The following is a 21,731-nucleotide window of genomic DNA, read 5'->3' as shown; positions in this document are numbered from 1 at the left end:
ACATGAATGAATGCTCACAGCAGCACTATTCACAGGAGCCAGAAGGTAGAAGAAACGCTCTGAATATAGATCAAAAGATTGATTTATAGATACAGAAAAGGTAATAACAGACACACACACACACAGATATGAATACTATTCAGCCATAAAAAGGTGGCATATGTTGTTATGGGGATGAAGCTGAAAATACTGTGCTAAGTGAAAAAAGCCAGTAACAATAGGCTACATGGGATATGATTCAATTTATATGAAATGTCCAGAAAAGCAAATCTACAGAGATAGAAAGCAGATTGGGGGTTGGGTGGAAGGGGAATGAGGAGTGGCTGCCTAATGGGTGTGGGGGCGATTAGGTGTGGGAGCAATGAACATGTTCTTGAACTAGACAGTTGTACTATTTGCACAGCCTTGTGAATATGTCATACCACTGCATTTTACATCCGTTTTACCACAATAAAAAAATGGGGAGCCAGAGAAAACCTTTCTGAAATCATGTTATTAAAATGTACATAAACAAAATTTACCCACTTCACCATTTGTAAGCGTACAATTCAGTGGCGTTAACCACATTCACATTGTTTTGCAACCATCACCACCATCTCCAGAACTCTGTTCATCTTGCAAAACTGAAACTCTCAACCCATTAAACAAGAACTCTCCATTTCCCTGGCTCCAGGCCCTGGCAACCACCACTCTGCTTTCTGTCTCTATGAATCTGACAACTCTTAAGTACCTCCTGTAAGTGGAATCCTTCTTTCACTGAGCATAATGTCCTCAAGGTTCACCCATGTTGTAGCATGAAATTCTTTCCTTTTAAAGCCGAATAATATCCCACTGTATGTGTGTACCACACTTCGTTTGCCTGTTCATGCGGTGGGGACCTTTGGGTTGCTTCCACCTTTGAGGCTATTGTGAATACTGGTAAGAAAGGGAGGCCTTCTGAATGCCTTCATGTCAGAACACTGAACCCCATCCTCGGCCCTACATCCGGGGGCCGGCATCCTGTTCTCTGTGGAAACCTGTAGCCCCTCCTCACTGGTCTCCGGGCGCCTGCCTTTGCTCTCCACTATCTATTCTCAGCACAGCAGCCAGGGGCCTGGTCAGGAGAGCCAGAGCACACCCCTCTTTTGCTCAGCCCACCAACGCTATAGTCACACGCAAAGCAAAAGCGAAAGTCCTTACGACAAGCTAAGGGCTGAGGATCTGGGCTCTGGCATTTTCCTGGCTCCTTACCGGGCACCCTGCGGTGGTCACACTGATGCTGCCCGAGCATCCCAGGGCCACGCCAGGGCCTTGGAACTTGCATTCTCCATGGCCAGGAGTGCAAGTCCCCAAGACAGCCATGAGCTCCTTCCATCCTCTCCTGAGGTATCTGTGCAAGGAACACACACACACACACACACACACACACACACACACACACACCCTGCCCCTGCCCTGATGTTTCTTGCCCCCATGGGCGTCATGTGATTCACTATTCATTTTGTTTATCATCTGACCCCTCCCCGCCTTAAGTGTCAGCGCCTTGGGACAGGGACTTCGCTGTGCTGTTCTCTGCTGTTTCCCCAGCACCTACAAGGAAGCATGGCATGCAGCAGGTGCTCAGTGAGGGTTTCTTGGGTGCGTGCATGAACCTGTTCTCCTGGACAGCACTTACTTTTCAGAGAAGACCAGGCATTTCTGAGCATGAAGTTTCCCTTTCACATGCAGCTCCCAGTCCTAGGCCAGAAGGAAAGAAAAATGACAGAAGCGGAACTGAGTCCACGGGAAAGCAGGGGTGAGTGCAGGCTTCCCAGGCCAGGCAGGATCTCAGCGCTCCATCTCTTCCCCGCCTCCTCTCCCTCCCAGACTCCTGACCAGCTCCTGCTCTCCATCCTACTTGCACAGCCCATGCCCATCCTTGACAGAAGCCCCAGATTCACAAACCTGATTCCTTCTCCCCCACTCAGTGGACCCTAATCCCACCGCACCTCCAGCCCATGTCCACATCCAGTTGGGAGAATCTAGCAGGTGCAATCACAGTGAGTTGCAAAGCCTTAGGAAAGGCTTAGGAGAGACAAAGCTCTCCATCACCTCTCCTGTCAGCCAGCCCCCTCCAGAGACTAGAGGTGAGAGGCTGTGTCCCACCTGAGAGACAAGATGCACCCAAGCAGTGGAGACCCAAGCAGAGGGGACCCAAACAGAGGGGAATGGCAGGACAGTGTGACTCCTACCAAGGAGGGATCATTATGAAATGCAGATGGGAGGAGAGACAGAAGGCAGTGGAGCTTAAGAGGCACACGCTCTGGGAGGGCCAGACCCATATTCAATCTCCACTCTGCTGCTTTCTAGCTACGGGGCCCCAGGGCCTGGGACAAGTCATTTCATCTCTCTGGGCCTCAGTTTTCACTTCTGTAAAGTGAGAGTAGTACACGGGGAAGGTTTAATATATGCTAGCTGTTATTATTGCTTTGAAATATTTCACTGCATCATCAATACATTTTGGGGAGAAATTACACTATAATGGAACTTTGCTGCAGCTGAAGCATTTTACAACCACTGGGCAGTGTCAGGAGGCTCCATCTCCATTTCGCAGATGGGGATGCTAAGGCCTTCTTGATAATTTATCTAAGTCTTACCTGAGAATTTCTCTTGCCCCTGATCCAAAATTCTGCTCACTTGTCCCCGCTTTCAAACTCAGTACAATATATTGTCTCCAATACAATATATGTAACTTCTATGTGTACCACAGAGGAAAAGCCTTCTTCAAGGAGGCGGGAGGGTCTAGTCCCCAAGTCCCTTCTCTGTAACCCAGGTGGGGTCACTTGATTCTCTCCCTACCCCCACTCAGCTGCAGCTTTCTCAGCTATAGACATGGGGTAAGAATGTCTTACTTGCCTTAAAGTAAGGGACTGGCCCTCGTACATTTCTGGAATTCCTTTTGGTTCTAATACCTGTGATTGCCATCAAGGGTATAGATGGCAACATTTTGCTCCCCAGTCCCCAAAGGTGCCAGTTTCTCGCCCATAAACAGTGAGAGTTGGGTGGTGGTGGGGAGCCCGCCCCGGCTCCATCGGTGGCTCCTACGCGGTCTGAGATGACTCACCTTTAAATCAAACACCTTCTTGTCGCAGATGCTGCAGATGTGTGGCAGGTGGAGGGGGGCCACCCCATGGAAGTCATTCAGCTCGTGAGCCTGCAGGGGCCGCACGGACAGCACTGCCGGCTCCTCCTTGGCCCGCCGCCGTGCACCGCTGAAACCCTGCTTGCTGTTGTTCAGCCGACCCCCGAAGGAAGGAGGGGTCCTGTCTGGGGTGGGCTCCTCGGGGTCATACAGCTCGTAGGACTGGCTGGGGGGTGGAGGCCACAGGCTGGCACCTGCTGCGAGGTCAGCCTTGCTCTGGCCGGAGAATCCGGGGGGGCTCTCCCACTGGCTATTCGGACCCGGCAGCAGCGGACCTACCTCCCCTTTCAGGCCCCCGGTGGGCTCAGCCCCAAACCCGCCTGCCACGTGCGACCCTTGGGAGTTGGCTGCGTAGAAGTCTTTGGGAAAGGCGGCCTGGCCATCTTGCCCCGCTTGGCTGTACTGTCCTTCATAGGTCGCGCTGCCCGAGGTAGAGGCCGAGGCCGGCAGGAAGATGGGCTGACCATCCGTTTCGGAGCCGTAGGCCTGGCCGGAGGTGGCTTTGCCATACTCGTAGAATCCTGCCGCGGCGGGGCCTGCCCCCGTCTTGCCAATGCCCAGGAGGACCGCCGGCTGGGCAGGGGTCTGAGGCATGACGCCACTGAAGGGATGCATCACCATGGCGTTGGGGGGCTGGCTGGGAAGGCTCACAGAGGGTCCCGGGCCTCGTGTCTGGCCCGGGGGTGAGAAGGCAATTGTGTTAGAGGGAAACCGGGCACTGGGCACGCTCGCAGCATGTTGGGGCACCCCGGTGTGGCCGTGGGGGGCGCTGATCACGGACGGATGCCTCAGCTGGTTGAAGAGCGGCTGGGACATGGCCACTTTGGAGAGGACTTGGTTCAGGACGGTGGCGGCCGCAGTGTTGTTGGTGACAGCTGTCTGTGCCAACTTCAGCCGGTGGAGGGTGAGCTGGGCTTGCAATTGGGCCAGTTGGAGACTGGCAGGCGAAGGAAGCAGGGGGGTCGGGTTACTGACCGAGAACGGGTTCTTGTCCAGGAGCTTGGCGGCACTGCAGGAAGACAGAGGTCGAGAGGCACAGCTGCTTTCCCCGAGGAGGCCAGGGGGCTCTCTCGGTGCGTAACTGTGGTCTCCCCCACCACCCATGTAAGCAAGACCCTCCCACAGGGCCCCACATGGAAGGGAGTCTGCAAAAACCTGTGCTCACCCATACATCAATGAAAAGTAAACCTCCAACAGAAAAGTTATATGAGAGAGTGTTCCATCTCACTGGTAATCAAAGAGATATATTAGCAACAAATATTTTGCCTAGCAAAGTGGCACATTTCAAAACACACACACACAATAGCATTCAGTGCTGGTGTGACATAAAGTGGAATGGACACGTGTCCATGACTGTCTTAAAGTCACACAACTCTGTTGAACGGTAGCCACGTAATATGTACTCCTGAGAGCCACATGCTTTGACCCAATAATTCAGTTCTATGACTCTATCCGAAGAAAGTGAGTTAAAATTCAGACAAAACTTGGCGCCCAAAGATGTTTAGTAGTACTTCATTATTTAAGTGTCCACAGTTGAAAATTACAAATAGTCCGAGAACAGGGAGGGGAGTTTTAAACTGAGTAAATTGTGGTATTAGCTACAGAAGGAAATGTTAAGTAGACATTTACTACTGGTGTTTAAGTTTCTGCTTCGCTATGTAATATTTAAGACATTCAAAAAAGTGTACTTGGCACCAAGCTTAAGACAGAAAACATCCCAACACACAAAATGTTCCTCAGGTAGCCACTCTCCCCATCCACCCTGACCCCCATCATTGCCAACAGTAGAACTATCTTGAATTTGGTATGGTCATTATTTATACTTCCCCCCGCTATCCCCCCCCCAAAAAAAATTAGCGACCTGAGAAAATCCATGTACTCTAATGTTAACTGAAAAAAGCAGGCTTCAAAAGTGCAGACAGAATGAGAGGTGTGTACTTGCGCCAAACACATTTCATCCTTGTCCTTATTTCACATCCAAATGCAGCAAGAATCATGCTCCCTTCAGCCCATGCTCAAGCCCAACCAGCACAAAGAATAACCAAACATTTACAAGAGAAGAATCTGAATTTGAGGTCGTAGGCAGTGGTGGGCTCGCACAGACTCTTACTACAGGGGTGTTCTGTCTGAACCTGTGCCTTCCACGTGACCTCTGCTGTGGTTACGGTGCTTTCTGGACCAAAAACCAGGATGCATAAGGGGACAGCCTTTCCCACAAAGTCTGGGATATGTGGTTACCGCAGTCAGGGCTCTTTTGTGAGACCATATTTCTTGTGTCTTCAACAGCCCCCACCTCTTTTTTATTTCAGAGAGAGAGAAGGGAGCGGGAGAGAGAAACACCGATGAAAGAAAAACATTGATCAGCCACCTCCTGCACGCCCCCTACTGGGGATCAACCTGGGCATGTGCCCTGACCCGGATTCAAACCAACCAGCAACCTTTTGGTACATGGGACAAAGCTCAACCAACGAAGTCACACCAGCCAGGGCTAACCACCTCTTTTGGGGAGTGGGTCTAATAGGGAAATATGTTTGGGGTGTTGATGAACTGGAATTCCCAGGACATTTGAAAGGGAAGAATGGGACTGTGCATTTGAAGCTGGGGTTAACATGGACAACCCAAACCTGTATATTCAGCATGCTGACATAAGTAAGTGTGGCGTAGAAGCCACAAAGCTGCAACACTTCAGACAGGGTTTCCACTGTCACAGGTTCTGTACAGTAAAGGTCTAACCATAATGAAACCAAGGAGAGAAGCTAGGGGTGCGCATGGTTCAGGAATAACGGGAGACGTGGAAAGTGTGTGGCATGTTACATCTCTCCCATTTTAGAGACACTTTGAAGAAAGCAAGTTTCTGCTTGGGTTGGTCTAAGACGGTGGTCGGCAAACTCATTAGTCAACAGAGCCAAATATCAACAGTACAACGATTAAAATTTCTTTTGAGAGCCACATTTTTTAAACTTAAACTTCTTCTAACGCCATTTCTTCAAAATAGACTCACCCAGGCCGTGGTATTTTGTGGAAGAGCCACACTCAAGGGGCCAAAGAGCCGCATGTGGCTCGCAAGCCACAGTTTGCCGACCACGATCTAAGAAAATGATGAGGGGTGTGTGTGTGTGTGTGTGTGTGTGTGTGTGTGTAGGTCATGGGGAAGAAGGTAAGCAGGAGAGAGTCTCACATTGACTGCAATGCTACTGTGGGACCAATGCTTAGCCAGGCTGCGTTATCTCATTTGAGATATGTCAATCATGCAGGGAAAGAACCTAACGCTCAGAGATTAGGTGGCCTTGCTTGCAAGGACTCGCAGTGAGTGAATGCAGATGTGGGGTTCCACCGCCAGCCAGGCTTTGAAAAGAAGAGCAAGAGCGCTGGTGGCTGGGTGTGCAGCCTCTCAGCCCTCTGAGTGTGTCTCACGGGCTGCCTCGCTGTTTTGTTTGAAGTGAGCTCTCAGAAGATCAGGCACACCCGTTGTTCAAATGCATGTAAAAAAAACGCATGTCGGAGCCAGACAAAAATGACTCTGAGTTACTATGTCCCATCCTGTGAGAAATCAAGTCATGAAAGAGATCCCACCTGCACCCAGCCAGCAGCCCCGCTGTGCTCCAAGGGCAGGAGAGCTGGCTGCATTTTAAGGTTTTGGAGGGATGGGGGTTCCAGGGGAAAGGTGGTCACAGACCTTTGCTCCTCTTAGGGGTGCTGGCCGCAACAGAGCCTTGGTGGCCCCAGGGGGGCGGCCAGGCACAGGTCATGGTGGAGGTGGGGAGGCGAGCATATGAAAGGGAGAGGAGGATGGTCAAGAGTCTGATGATAGATTTCTGCGGGTGTAGTACTAAGTGGCTGAGCTTTAGAAAAGCAATTAAGCTTAACGCAAAACCCTGCCCACAGGGAGCCAGCCCTTCCTACCAGGTTTGTCCTCAACAGCAGCCTGTCCTTGCTAACGAGGCGATAATGAGGTGCCAACTTGGTTTCCATGACCAGAGTAAGAAGAGGTTGGTTTTGTTTTTCCAGGAGAAGTCAGCTGTATTTTCTAAAACTGTGTCCTGGGCTGGAGAGTCCCCTTCACCCCTAAGAGGACATGTGGGGAACCGCTGCCTTTCTGACCAGGAAAGCCAGCCTCCTGGGTGTCCGCCGGTCAGCCAGGGGAAGCAGGTGTGGCTCCGAGGACAGCCCAGGTTGCAGATCACCCATTCGGATCCAACATGAAATGAGACCGTTTTCTTCTCAACTCCTGCTTTGCCTAGCAAATTCTTACTGTCCCCAACTTGAATCAACCTTGAGGAGAAGTGATTTCACATAAGTCATCAGAGCTCGATACCTCTTTTGAAACAAGGACCCTAGCCCTGGCCGGTGTGGCTCAGTGGGTAGAGCGTCGGCCTACGGACGGAAGGGTCCCGGGTTCGATTCCGGTCAAGGGCATGTACCTTTGGTTGCGGGCACATCCCCAGTGGGGGACGTGCAGGAGGCAGCTGATGGATGTTTCTCTCTCATCGATGTTTCTAACTCTCCCTCTCCCTTCCTCTCTGTAAAAAATCAATAAAATATATTAAAAAAAAAAAAAAAAAGAAACAAGGACCCTAAGAGAAAGAGGAAGACTAATCATCCTATCTTTTAAAAGTCCTAAAATTTGGGGGCTTCTAGCAATCATATTTTTGACCGAAAAGTTGGAGCATCTGATCTGACACCCTCGGGCTAGAAGTGATGTCACCTTCCTGTTTCCCCACTACCTTGGTTCCTCACTCCTGTGTCACTTGGCACATCCTGCCTTGTGTTAAAAATAACTGCTTATGTGCCTTTCTCCTTCCACTAGACCTAAGCTCTGCGAGGGAAAGGAGCATGCCTTGGAGATTGTCGATTGCCCCAGCACACTGCCTTGCACTTGGTGGACACTCAGCAACAGCCGTGAACGGAATGAAGAAGGAAGACAATGGACGTGGCTCATCAGAACCTGGTGGCTGTAAGAAGCTGTGGACACCTCTTTTGAGAGTGTACATTTCGCCCTAGCCGATTTGACTAAGTGGATAGAGTGTCAGCCTGTGGGCTGAGGGGTCCTGGGTTCGATTCTGATCAGGAGCACATGCCTGGGTTGTGGGCTTGATCCCCAGTGAGGCGTGTGCAGAAGGCAGCCAATCAATGATTCTCTCTCATCATTGATGTTTCTATCTCTCTCTCCCTCTCCTTTCCTCTCTGAAATCAGTAAAAATATGTGTGTGTTTTTAAAAAATAGTAATAATAAATAAAGTGTATCAATTTATCTTTAAAAAAAAAAGAGTATACATTTCATAGATAAAGGCCCTCATATAACTCAAAAGGCAAAATCTTAAGATACCCAGAAAGCAAATGGGTTTTGCTGTTGTATACAGCTTAAACAGATAGGGATGGTCTACAATCCCCCATTCCAAAGCAGGAGCCCCAATACACTCTTCTCCCTGTCCGTGTCTAGGTTTTGAAACTGGTGGATAATCCCTGTGGTAGACTGAATAATGGCCCCCAAAGATATCCACATCCTAATCCCCAGAATCTATACAATGTCACCTTCCATGGTAGAGGGGACTTTGCCGATGTGGTTAAATGAAGGAGCATGAGATGGAGAGACTGTCCTGGTGGGCCCGATGTATTCACAAGAGTCTTTATAAAACGGAGGCAGGAGGATCAGAGTCAGGGAGGGATGCTATTAGGAGGGAAACAGAGGTCAGAGAGGGGAGGAGATGCTATGTTGGCTTTGATGATGGAGGAAGGGGCCATGAGCCAAGAAAATACAGGAGGCCTTTAGAAATTGAAAAAGATAAGGAAACAAATTTCCCCTAGAGCCTCCAGAAGAAATCAGCCCTGGTGACACCTTGACTTTGGCTCAGTGAGATGGATTTTGTACTTCTGACCTCCAGAACTGTAAGATGAAAAATTTGTCCATTTGTGGTAATATGTTATGGAAGCAAATAGGAAGCTCATGCAATCCATCAAGAAAATTATACATAGAAGAGGCTTCCATTCAGGACACTGGCTGGATCTTGTTGGCATGAACATATGTTCCCAGCGGTCCTGAACAAGCACAGGTCATCTCACCAGGTGTCTGAAGACCCTCTGGGAACTCAGCCAAGATCCAGAAAAACCCAGAGGTCCCTTCCTTCTCAAAGTCACTTTCCTACCCAGCCAAGCAATGGCAATCTAATCAAGAGCTTGGACTTGCAGATCCTTGGGGATTGACTCATCCAGCCCCTTCATGAACAAAGAGAGAAGGTGACTTGCCCAAAGCTGGGCAGCAGTACAGCCTTAATGAGAACTCAGATCATTCAAACCAGCTTTTAGCACCTGACAAAATAGCCTTCACTAAGCCCCAGAACTATCTATTTCATTGCCAACTTATCATTTCCACCCATACGTATCTGTGGCCCTCCCCTCTGTTCAGAGAAGTATCTTCAATATGCAAAGCACTCGCTGAGCCCTGGGGAGATGCAAAGATTCAGCCCCTCTGAACCCCTGTAAGCTCCAGAGGTGACAGTAGGGATGTCCCATGTCGGGGGAGCCGGTGGGAGACAAAGTTCCATGCACCTGATCCATCCTGTCTTCTCCTAAACCTGTGCAGGGGCTGGGTTTGCAGTCATATAGTCACACCTCGACGGAGGGAGAGCAGCACAGAGTTACTTATGCAGAGCTGGAAAAGCCACCACACCTCCACTGGGAGGGCTGGCCCCCATCACAGCACAGCCTCTCTGATTCACCCAGGCTCCCACGGGGCTCACTGCCTCCAGGGCTGACGGTTCCTCTCTGAGCCACTAAGAATCCACGGTGCATAATTACACTGAAAACGCTGGTTGCCTGCTCACTTAGAAAGGTTTTCTTGTTTTGTATTGAATTAAAACAGCACTTCTCTCCGTGGTTTTAAACATAAAATATAGCATAAAGGAGAAATTGTTGCCTTTATCATGCGGGGAGAGTGAGAACATCCAGATGAAAACTGTTTCTAATGGTTTAATCCCACAGTGCCAAGAGGATGTGCAACATATTGTCTCCACCAGGAGAGCGCAACAGCTGTCCCCGCATGGCGAGGCTCATTATTCGTCCCAGCGCTCTTCTACATTTTATTCCGAGTCCCAAGCAGGAGGCAGTGATGGGTTTGTATTGGGGCACAGGGAGTGAGGCCGTGTCCCGCCTCCATTTGAGCCGGGGTGCTAGAAAGTCAGCCAGCGTTTTGTGATGGGATCCATCCTATTCTGAAAGGAAGGCAGAGCACCCAAGACACAGGCAGGGCCCGGGGCCTCTGCTCTGCACAGACTCCATCGGGCGTTCATGAATTTGTCCATTCGGCCCACGTGGACTGAGCACCTATAATGTGCCGGGCAGAGTTGCTAAGTGGTGGGGACACAGAGATGGAGAAAGAGATACCTTCCCAAGAGGAGACAGACGCACACGGGGTGATGAATAGTCCTTCGGAGGTAAGCACAAAACAGCAAGGCCCGGGAGGAAGTGGTGCAAGCCTCAGACTGTTCAGAGAAATGTAACAAACAAAACAAAAGGAACCAAGACTTGCAAACGTCCTGGGTTTAGTAGTAATCCATCTGCAGATGCAAAGATGACCCGGCTGTTAGTGAAAGGCAGCAGGAGGGTGAACTGTGGTCCGAGACCTGGGCTCCCACCTGCCACTTACTGGTTATGTGATGGGAGAAAGTTGCATAATTTTCTCATCTGTAAAATGGGAAGAGTGATCCCCATCCCATGTGACAGAGCCCCCTGGCCACCGACTGGCTCAGCGATGGACACTCCCTGAAATTCTATTGGCGCTATCAGGAGAGAGGCACCCTTCTGTCATGCCTGGGTTGCCATGCTGGTTGAATTTGAGCCCCCACGTAAGGAGAGCCTGCTTGAAAGTCAAGCCAACCCAAGACCCCAGCCTGGAGCTGGGCAGGCAGCTCCTGGGGCCTCACAGGGACACCTTGAGCCACTTGCCCTGGACCTGCTTGGGCTTTTCTGTACACAAACCAAGGCATTTCCTTTATTTGCTTAATAAAAAATAATAATGTAAAAAGAAAGCCAACCTACTAGAACCATCTGCATTTAATTCAGATGTTTCGCCTCATGGCCCCATGATGATTCAAGAGTAGTCTGTCATCCCCAGCTTCTTCTGCGGAGGGGACCACTGTGAGGACCTAAGGGGTCACTGCAGGGGGAACAGGGTCAATCACTTTGGTGAGTGTCCACTGACCAGAGAGACCTGCTTCCTGGAGGTTGGGCAACAGAATGCTCCTCCACCCTGGGCCGAGTCAGAGCCCCACATGGTGGTTACAAGACCAGGGTATGCATGGGGTGTGGGCTATGCAACAACATTCTTTTAATCCTCACTCAAGGAGTGAGGATGTTTTTCCCATTTATTGTTTCAGCATGCGAGAGAGAAACATTGATGTGAGAGGGACACATCGATTGGTTGTCTCCTGCATGCGCTCCAACCAGGGGCAGGGATCAAACCTGCAACCCAGGTACATGCCCTTGACCAGGAATCGAACACGTGACTCTCCAGTGCACAGGCCAACACTGACCACTAAGCAACATCGGCCAGGGCATATGCAACAACATTTTGCACGTTCAGAAATTCAGTCCTGGCCACACAGGTGCTCTTGTGAGCTGGGGACATTAACGCCTTGACCTTCTCAAGGGGGCAGTTTCTAATCTACGGACACACCTTGCAGGTGGGGGTGGGGGAGTGGGGATGGAAAGGAGCTCCGGTTTCAGAGTTAGCATCCACTTGGGTGTGAATTCCAGTTTACCACTTGTAAGCTAGGGACTGTGGGCAAATACCCTCTCTGAGCCTCGGGGTCCTTGTCGCTAAAGCCAGGGTGGCTATACCTAAGGTACAGGCTTGTTCCGAGTTAAATGACAGGGTGCACATAAATTGTTCCACACCGTTCCTAGTACACCGTAAGCATTCACTAAACAAACGCAGCAACAACCGCTACTACTAGTCTTCTCACCCTTATCATTACCACCAGCACTACTATCACTACCACCATCATCGGCATCACTGTCATCATCAGAGCAGATGGTGGGTGACAGAGGGAGATGGCAGAAAACACGAGGAGATGTGAATATGGAGAGAAGGCAAGTAAAAACCAAGGAAGGGCATCTGTTGAGAGAGAAGGGAGCAGGCTGGGGACTGGGACTTGGAGGGAAGAGAGTTATAAGAGTTGCTTGGTGAACGGGATACATAGTCAATAGGAGACTGAAAGCGCTGTGGAATAATGAAGACACAGCTGAAATTCCATGGTGTGAATGTCCCCTGTGTGTGATGGTCAGCCAGCCAGAAGCAAAAGCCAAGAACCGGAGCCCAGCGTGGTTCAAGGTCTGGCTGGGCACAAGATCTTCCAAGATAACCAATCAGGAATTTAAATTCACTTCCAGTTCAACTCAGGACCCTGTCCAGGCCAAGCAATGGACATGCCATTTTTATTATGTGTTAGAACATAAAATATAATCCAGGTGAGAGGGCTTAGAACCTGGCCAGAGAGTGTTTTCCAGGTCTGGTCACACCTTCATAGCATGGCCAAATCAAATGAAGTGCAATCAGGGTTGAGTCTTTGCTGAGTCCTGCCCTTCTGTTGCCTCCTGGGAGCTGAACTTCACATCATAAGTTCTCAATTCTACTATAACCCTCTTAGACCTGAGGTCAGGACGCGATCCACAGGGAACAGTCCCTAAATGCCAGGGTACAAGAGGTCAATGATGATACTACAGTACTATTGGGGCTAAGTTTAAACTCTAGCTAATTATCACAAATGTGAGATCAAGAAGAGGCCTTACGAGGATGCGGAGAAAAAGGAACCCTCGTGCACTGCTGGTGGCAATGCAGACTGGTGCAGCCACTGTGGAGAACAGTATGGAGTTTCCTCAAAAAACTGAAAATGGAACTCCCATTTGACCCAGTAATCCCACTCCTGGGAATATATCCGAAGAAACTAGAAACACCAATCAGAAAGGATATATGCACCACTATGTTCATAGCAGCACAATTTACAATAGCTAAGATTTGGAAACAGCCTAGGTGCCCATCAGCAGATGAGTGGATCAGAAAACTGTGGTACATCTACACAATGGAATACTATGCTGCCATAAAAAAGAAGGAATTCTCATCATTTGCAGCAACCTGGATGGAATTGGAGAACATTATGCTAAGTGAAATAAGCCAGTCAATGAAAGAAAAATACCACATGATCTCACTCATTTAGGGATAGTAAAGAACATTATAAAGTGGTGAACAAAAAGATAGATACAGAGACAGTAAAGCATCAAACAGACTTTCAAATTACAGGGGGAAAGTTAGGGAGAGGTGGGGGAGTTATGAAATCAAACGAAGGACTTGTATGCATGCATATAAGCATAAACAATGGACGCAAAACTCGGGGGGGGGGGGAGGGCATGTGTGGGGGTGGGGTGGGGGGGGGTAATGGTAAGATATGTACACATATAATACCTCAATAAAAAAATATTAAAAAAAAAAAGAAGAGGCCTTAGAGACCATTTAGTTTAACCCACTCCATTTACAGAGAAAAAAAGAGAAGCCCAATGAGGTAGACATACTATGTGAGTCAAACCAAGTCACATCTCTAGACAGAGAGGAGGTGGGCCTGGAACCCAACTCTCCTCATTCCTGGGGCTAATGGAGCTACTATGGTGGGCCACCCCCCATCAATGTTCATCAGCAAATTTTCTGCTTTTTGGGGAGCAGAGTGAAATTACACACTTTCTGGTTAGTGCCGTCTTCTTGGTAACAATGGGGCTATGGATTATCACTAGCTAGGCCCCTGTGACTAACTGAGATTACTGGGTCAATGCTGGTGTTATCCCACATTTGGGCTTCAGCTGTGATATTACCATATGATGATTCATATCACCATGACACCTCTTGCAGTGATTCATAACAGCATGGTAATCCTACCACCTCTCTTTTGTTTCATGTTTTTCAGTTGGAGTGTTAATAAGTGTTTTAGCTCTCTGATCACCAGGACAACCATATGGGTACCTACTTCAGATACAACCATTTCTAGTTTATATTAAGAAGACTGAGACCAAGAAAGGTCGGATGAACCACCCGAGGGCATCCAGTGAATAAAGGATTTGAACGAGGGTCTTTTGACTGTAAGACCAATGTTTTGTCCTCTGTTATGGGTTCATTAAAGGAGCTTCTAAAGCCACATTCCTGGCCCTACTTCCTTGGGTGTGATTTTTTTTTTGTTTTGTTTGGGTTTGTTCAAAGGTACTAAATTATAAAGCTTGTTCCTTTATTCTGCGTTTTTTTTCTCCCAGCTTGTCACAGTGGTTTTAATTTTTCCCCCAGCTTTATGGAGCTATAATGGACATATAACATTGTATACATTTAAAGTGTACAATGTAATGATTTGATATATGTGTATATTGTGAAATGATTACCACAATAAGTGTAGTTAACACATCCAAGACATGATTTTAAATCACACATTTGATATCAAGTCACCATTATACTCTGGTGGTCCATTATACTCTGAACTACTTTCATCAGGCAGAATAAGATTCTTGGAGCCAGGAGACCTATAGTCACAAAGGGGCAGCTCGCAGTTTTATAACTGACAAGAGAGGACTTGCCTTCCTGCTGAAGATATGAGAAGGGCTCAAAATGTACAAAGTAGAATGGATAGCCCAGCTAGTGTGGTTCAGTGGTTGAGCTTTGACCTATGAACCAGGAGGTCATGGTTCAATTCCTGGTCAGGGCACATGCCCAGGTTTCGGGCTCAATTCCCAGTAGGAGGCGTGCAGGAGGCAAGCAATCAATGATTCTCTCTCATCATTGATGTTTCTCTCTCTCTCCCTCTCCCTTCCTCTCTGAACTGAATGATAAAGAGAAAAATAGAATGGGCAATGCAGCAAATGCAAAGAAAATAATATATATTCTGCTAGTGTCATATAGGAAAGACTTAAAGCAAAGAGAGAATTAATGTCAACTTACCACCAAGAACCATAGATTGGGACTTTTTGTGTCTTTTTTTCTTCTGTATCATTTTTTTCTTTAAAGTATCCTTTATTTTATAAAATTATAGTATTATAAGTAGTAATTGTTTTTAATGCTCATATTTGTTTTGCTTTTTTTAAAACTACAAAAATATGAAGAATATAACAAATACTTATGAACTCATTGCCCATGATCCCAAATTAACATATGCTACAGTTAGGGTCATTTTGCCTCAGATTTTTTTCTAAAATATATTTTTATTGATTTCAGAGAGGAAGGGAGAAGGAGAGAGAGACAGAAACATTAATGATGAGAGAATCATTGATTGGCTGCCTCCTGCATGCCCCACACTGGGGATGGAGCCTACAACCCAGGCATGTGCCCTGATCAGGAATCAAAACATGACCTCCTGGTTCATAGGTCAACGCTCAACCTATGAGTCATGCCAGCTGGGCTGCCTCAGATATTTTTAATAAAAAAATACATAATTATACAAATAAAGTTAAAGTTCCCTTTGGGCCTCTGCCTGATCCAATTCCACCTCCATCTAAGCAGTGAAATTTGCATGTGGTGTATTTGTCTATTTATCTATATACCTGTCTGTCTATTGTATCTATTTATATAAAGAAAAAGTATAAAAATAAGAGACTTTTATACATGCATGTTTCATAAAAGAGCAGGTAGGACTGGTTTCAACAATATTTCTCCTAAAGAAACAAATGCATATTCTAAGTTTCCCTTAACCATTGAATATTGAAGGCAGTGTGATGGACCAAAAAATTAGTGAGCTCAGTCAACTTCCCCCCCACCTTTTTTTTTTTTTGTAAAATGAGAAAGCTATATATAAAAGGATCGCCAAGATCTGATCCACCTTTGAAGTCTGATGACTTTAAGGTTTAATTTCCTTATCTGTCGAATGGAGATAATAACATCTGCCCCGGTAGCTGTTCTCAACATCTAACATGGCGTGCAGATGCTCTGCAAAGCGTGATGATGGCTGATAATGATAATTATTATTGTTGAATAATATTGAATAATTATCATTATTATTAGTCACAAATTAAGTTCATTTCAAGCTCCTGAGAATGCTTCTAAAGAAAACATTGTTTCATGTATATGGCTTGGTTCAGATGTATGTGTTGCTGGCCAGCCAGCACGAACTAATTTAATTTCTTCTGTCCCTGATCACTTGGGCAGGCCGTTCAGCACAAGGAGAAGCTCTCTTAACTCTATCCATGAAGATTTCGGGGAAGAAATACCAAAAGTGGCTCGTTATGAGACTCTCTCCTCTACAAAGGCATTCCAGAGACAGGCCCAGTCTTTCACAGTAAAAAGCAGCTCGAATCCATTCGGGGCTGGAGTTGCTTTGTCTGACACACCATTCTTCAGGAAATTCATGTTGGGCAGAATTACACTGGTTTTATGCAGGCTAAAATCCAGGGAGTTGGTTTGACTTCTAGGGTTAGAAGAGATCTTTCCCTGTCTCAGTCACATACCATATGGTGACCTCGCAACCGACAAACTTTTCTGGGGAACATGGGAGCCTTCTGAGATGGAGAAACAAGCTGTCTGAAATACACATTTTAAAACTGCTGCACAACTTTCTCTAAGAAGCCAGACATTCATGGTTACAGGCCAATACTTCCCCTCTGAAGGGCAGTATATGCAAGCATCAACGCCTTTGCACATACAGGTCCTCCTCCCGGACAATCTCCCCCCTCCTCCTCCTCATGCAGGTAACTATCCTTCAACATGCAGTTGGATGTCACCTCTTCCAGGAAGACTTCCCTGGCTCCTACCCCCATCAAGTGTGTGCTGGTGCCCCTTCTATGATCCCCCATAATGCTCTGCTGTTCCATTAGCCTCAGTTACACTTTCTTCTAACTCCTACCATCCTCTATCATAATTGTGTACCCAGTCACTCCTCTCACTTCCTCACTGCCCCATCACCATTTTGAAGGCAGGAATTGTATGTCCCATTTCATGTCACAGTGCCTGGAACATGGTAGGTGTGTGGAACCTCTAGGCATTTCTATATATGTACACACCTGATCCATGTGTATGTGTGTGAGACAGTAGATGTGTATCACATTCTCAATATGTTTTCTGGGGCAAATGTTCCGTGTGTGCTGTTCAAGGCTTTGAAGATGAAGTTCTGCAGAGAATGTGGATTAGATTCAGTCTTTGAACATGGTTGATATTATGTAAATACCACCAACCACATCAAATATAAAATCCTAAAATATTCAACAAACAGACTTGTTGCCACAGTTCTCCTTTTAACTAAATCTGAAGAAAATGTAATTTCAGTGTGAGATCTGAGGAGATGTAAGTGTCTAATCCACATGACCCTGAGATGAAACATATGCTCAAGAATGAATGGTCCCTATGTTCTCTAAACTTTCTTTTTAGTCGTTTATATCACTGAGGTTTTTCTGGTAAGTGTTATAAAATTCATTTGATTTAAAAGCCAATTTTAAATCAAAAATATAATTTTAGATTAATTTTAAAGAATTAAAACGCTCAATCAAAATAGCTGGTCTTTTCCTAGAGTTGCCTGATTGTTAACCTGGACATTTTAACCAACATGGTTTAAGCTAAATGGAGTCCATATGAAAGTGAAGAGGCAGTGGGAGGGTGGGGGATCCACTGTTTGGGTTATAAGTAGACCCACTTCTTAAACAGGCTCTACCACCAATAACTATACATCTCATTGTACTCACTTTACCTTGTAGACCTTAGTTTTCTCATCTGTAAAATGGGAGGGTCAGTTGAGACATTTAAGGTTCCTTTATCCCTCATGATTTTAGGATGGTGGGTGTTTCCCTTAAAGCTGTTATTTATGACACATGGAAAAGTTAGGGTGATCTGGCCACGGTACAGAGATAGATTTTACACTGAGTGATCTGAGATCTAGTCTCTACTACTCCTCTAGTCCTGGGTGACTTAAGAGAGAGGCATTTAACCTTCAGTTAATAGATCTGTCTGTAAAATGACAAGTTGCTACCAGAGCAGTGATTTTTAAACTTTGGTGGGCATCCAGAGAGCATCTCAAAACACAGGTGCTGGGCTCACACCCCCTATCCCCCCCACTCCCACTTCTTTCTCAGGAGGTCTGGGTTGAGGCCTCAGAATTTGCATTTCTAACATGTCCAGGTGATACTGATGCTGCCCCTTGAGAACCACTGAACCTACTTTCCAACTCTAATATCTATGGTGAGTTATAAGAAATGCATTAACTATTATATATTTAATGAGCCACCTCTGCCTTGAATGAGCCAGCCAGCATGAACTAATTTAATTTCTTCTGTCCCCGATCACATGGGCAGGCCGTTCAGCACAAAGAGAAGCTCTCTTAACTCTATCCATGAAGATTTAGGGAAAGAAATATCAGAAGCGCCTCATGTCTCATTAGGTATGTTTCTTTAGGCACCAAAAACAAGAAGGGGCTTCCTTTTCCATGGGGGTTTTAAACACTGCAAAAATAACTTCAGGGGGTACACATAATCGCGCTTATACCTACCTCTCTTTAAAAAGACTCAATCACTGCCTTGGCCGGGTAGCTCAGCTGGTTAGTGCATTGTGCCACTATGCCAAGGTGCCGGGTTCGATCCCCAGTCAGGATGCATACCAGAATAACCAATGAATGCAGAAATAAGTGGAACAACAAATTGATGTCTCTCTCAAATCAACAATAAAATTTTTTTAAAAAGACTCAGTTGCCATGTTCAACATTTGGCCTCCTGTGATCAAAAACACTTAAGTTCACAAAACCTCAGATAACTTAGTTGATCGATTAGCTCAGCATCATGTTATCAGGTTTGCTGAGCGGGAGAAAAGCATAACTCCATTCACACTGCCTTCACTAATGCAGAGAACAGAAGGGTCAGATTCCAGAATGCCAAAAATTCTTCAGTCGAGCAACATCATGATTATGAAAAAAAATCCAAATCCACCATAGACTAAAACATCTTTAAATAAAATCATCTATATCACTAGATTACAAACTCAATGGCCCTGCAATTACTTGGGGTGTTTTTAAAAACAAACAAACAAACAAACAAAAAAACACAGATGCTTGGGCCACATCTCCAGAGATTTTAATTCACCTCGAGCACTGGGATTCTTAATACTAGCTCTCCGGGATTATTGTAAAGTTTAGTCTGAGACTCACCAATCTATAAAGGAATAAAATCAATCTGCTCTTCATTACTTTAAACCCCACAAGCCATTTCTGTCCCTACTAACGACATGGCCATTTGCCTTAAATTATACTTAAGAATAGACACTGACGTTTTCATTAGCCCGCAAAGGGTCACAGACACAGTGGGCAATCAACTATTTCTAAGCGATGCTGACGCACCATCCGGACAGTTCAATGAATACTTTTCGTGGCCAGACTTCTCCCCGAGTGTGTGTACAGTTTGGGCCGCAGAGAGCCAGGTGAGGTTTGCTCAGGCGTGACTCCCGTACCTTCTAAACCAGAAGCACCGTGAACACATCACCCACATCCTAAAAACCTTTGAAATTCCCCGAGTGGCTTCCTGGCTCAGTGCCAGGCAAATCAGAAGCACCGAACAAATACTGGTTTGACTTCCTTGAATTTATGACTGTCTCCAAGCACATGGAAGGCAGACTCAGCAGCATATGCTCAGCGTCCCCCTGTGAAATACGAGGTATGTGAATCTCTGTGTTTGTGCTGCAGATGGGAGAACCCTGAGGTTGGAACTTTATAAGCAGACCATGGAACTATTTATTTGAGAAAGCTCCCATTTCCCCCAAAGTGGATGGAAGGTTCTGGTGCCTAAGAAGACATGCCTTTCTGACGACAGCCAACAAAACGCAGGTGCCACCTGAGGCAGAGAGCATTGCATGCGGGTGACTTCTGGCTCCTGCCTCGATTTTACAAAGCTGAGGCCATAGGAAAGTTACCGCGGAGAGGAGATAACAGGCACAGCAGCAACGGCCAGAGGGGCAGGCCCCGAGGTCACATCTGCATGTGCCATTCTAGATATTTCTGTCACATCCACCATAAACTCAACTGTGGTTAAGATCCAAGCGGGCTGGGGCAAGAAAGAAGGGTTAAAGCTGACTTTTCACTCCAACCTGCTCTCCGGCACTTCCCTCGGCTTCGCCATCCATTGCTAATTAGGGGCGGCCCAGGCCTGACATGTCCACAGTGCTCTGTGGGGAAATTGATTATTATATTACGATGAAAAATAAGGAAGTCATTTCATCTGAAATATCAAATTCCACAAAATCATATGTGGCAGCTGTTAGGCTATGCATGTGGGGGAGGGAACGAGTGTGTGAAAATATTAACTCTCTCCCTTTCAGTTTTCTGGCACAGAAAATAAAAAGGGATTCGAACGCACATAAGGCAGAAACCAATGGCAAAACAACATCATGGATTTTTTTTTTTAAGGTTAAAAAATCCCCATGATGGAAAATACATCGGACACACCATCATTTTACAAGTGTATGCGTGTGGGTTTGCTTGGACACACTTGCAAGCAGAAAACCAGGATTCCTCTCCCAAAGGTGTCCAAGCGACTTTTAATTGCCGCGGATAAAGAAGCGAGGTGGGTCGGCTTGGTGGTGCCCGCCCTGCTAACGGGTCATCACATCCAAGTCCAAACATGTCAACCTGAGCCTCGCGACAGGCGTGGATACGCTTTCTTGCTTGCTTGGGGACTTTGAGATCGTTTTTGCTTTGAAATTGAACTTTATTTGAAGACACCTAATCGTTGCTGAAATGCGGATCACGGCCCCTCCGGAGGCGCTCAGAAGCAACTTGCAAGCATTTCTGAGCAAAATATCCCGGCTCGTGAGCGCTAACACGGCACTCCGCGCCCGGGTCATGGCTCTGCCTCTGCACTCAAGATAGGAAACACTGCAAGCGACTTGACATTCATTTCCCATCACTGACACATTCCAGCAATGACCACAACGCGCCTCCATCTTAGGAGACCCCTGCTTCTTGTTCACAAGACTTCAGGATTCCGAAAACGCCCCCTTCCCTTCCCTCAGACCCAGGGATCGTGCAATCTGTTTTCCCGCGGCCGCCCGACTTTTCTTTAAAAAAAAAAATAAGAGTTCAGTAACTGGCGTAAAAGGAACATGTAGACATCCCGACGTTGGGACCGCGGATTCCACTGGGGTCATGGGGAGCTATGTGGAGTCACATGCTACCCTGGGAATCAGTTATTGCCATTTTTTGTAACGGGAGGGGGTGGGGATACACATAAACCGCACACTCATGCACAAATGCTCAGCGCCAAGGGCATGGCCAGCAGGGCTGCCTGGACTGGAGAATAAAGAGAAACCCCTTGGTTTCCCCCCTCCCGGTGCTGGGGAAAGGTAGGGTGACGTCATGCAACCTTACCTTTCCGAAAAAGACCAGGGAGCCTGGCATTGAGCGCTGACCTGAGGCCACCGAAGCCCGGAGTCATTTTGGGTGTCGCGCATGTGCCTCCCTAGAAAATTCCAATGACATCCTACCGGCTCTCGGCGTGCCAATCATGACGGGCTTCCACTTAAACCCTCCGGAGTCTGCAAAGGGGCGCCGGAGGGGGAATGGAGGCGAGGGAGAGAGCGAAAGGA

The 21,731-nt window shown here is 47.1% G+C and overlaps 1 protein-coding gene across 1 annotated transcript in view; it reads right to left on the bottom strand.

Moving 5' to 3' along the window:
* The window catches only part of RBM20 (RNA binding motif protein 20), a 186,678-nt gene that overhangs the window by 45,295 nt on the left and 119,652 nt on the right, over positions 1-21,731 (bottom strand). Inside the window, exons 2-3 of the mRNA XM_028149669.2 lie at positions 3,083-4,169; positions 1,655-1,716 (exon numbers count right to left, since the gene is read on the bottom strand). Coding sequence (XP_028005470.2) covers positions 1,655-1,716; positions 3,083-4,169 — 1,149 coding nt within the window. The remainder of the gene's footprint in view (positions 1-1,654; positions 1,717-3,082; positions 4,170-21,731) is intronic.

The sequence above is a fragment of the Eptesicus fuscus genome, chromosome 17 (genome assembly GCF_027574615.1).
Source record: "Eptesicus fuscus isolate TK198812 chromosome 17, DD_ASM_mEF_20220401, whole genome shotgun sequence".
NCBI lineage: Eukaryota > Metazoa > Chordata > Mammalia > Chiroptera > Vespertilionidae > Eptesicus > Eptesicus fuscus.
Note: the sequence above shows the minus strand (reverse complement) of the source record. Positions and strands in the feature narration are given on the sequence as shown.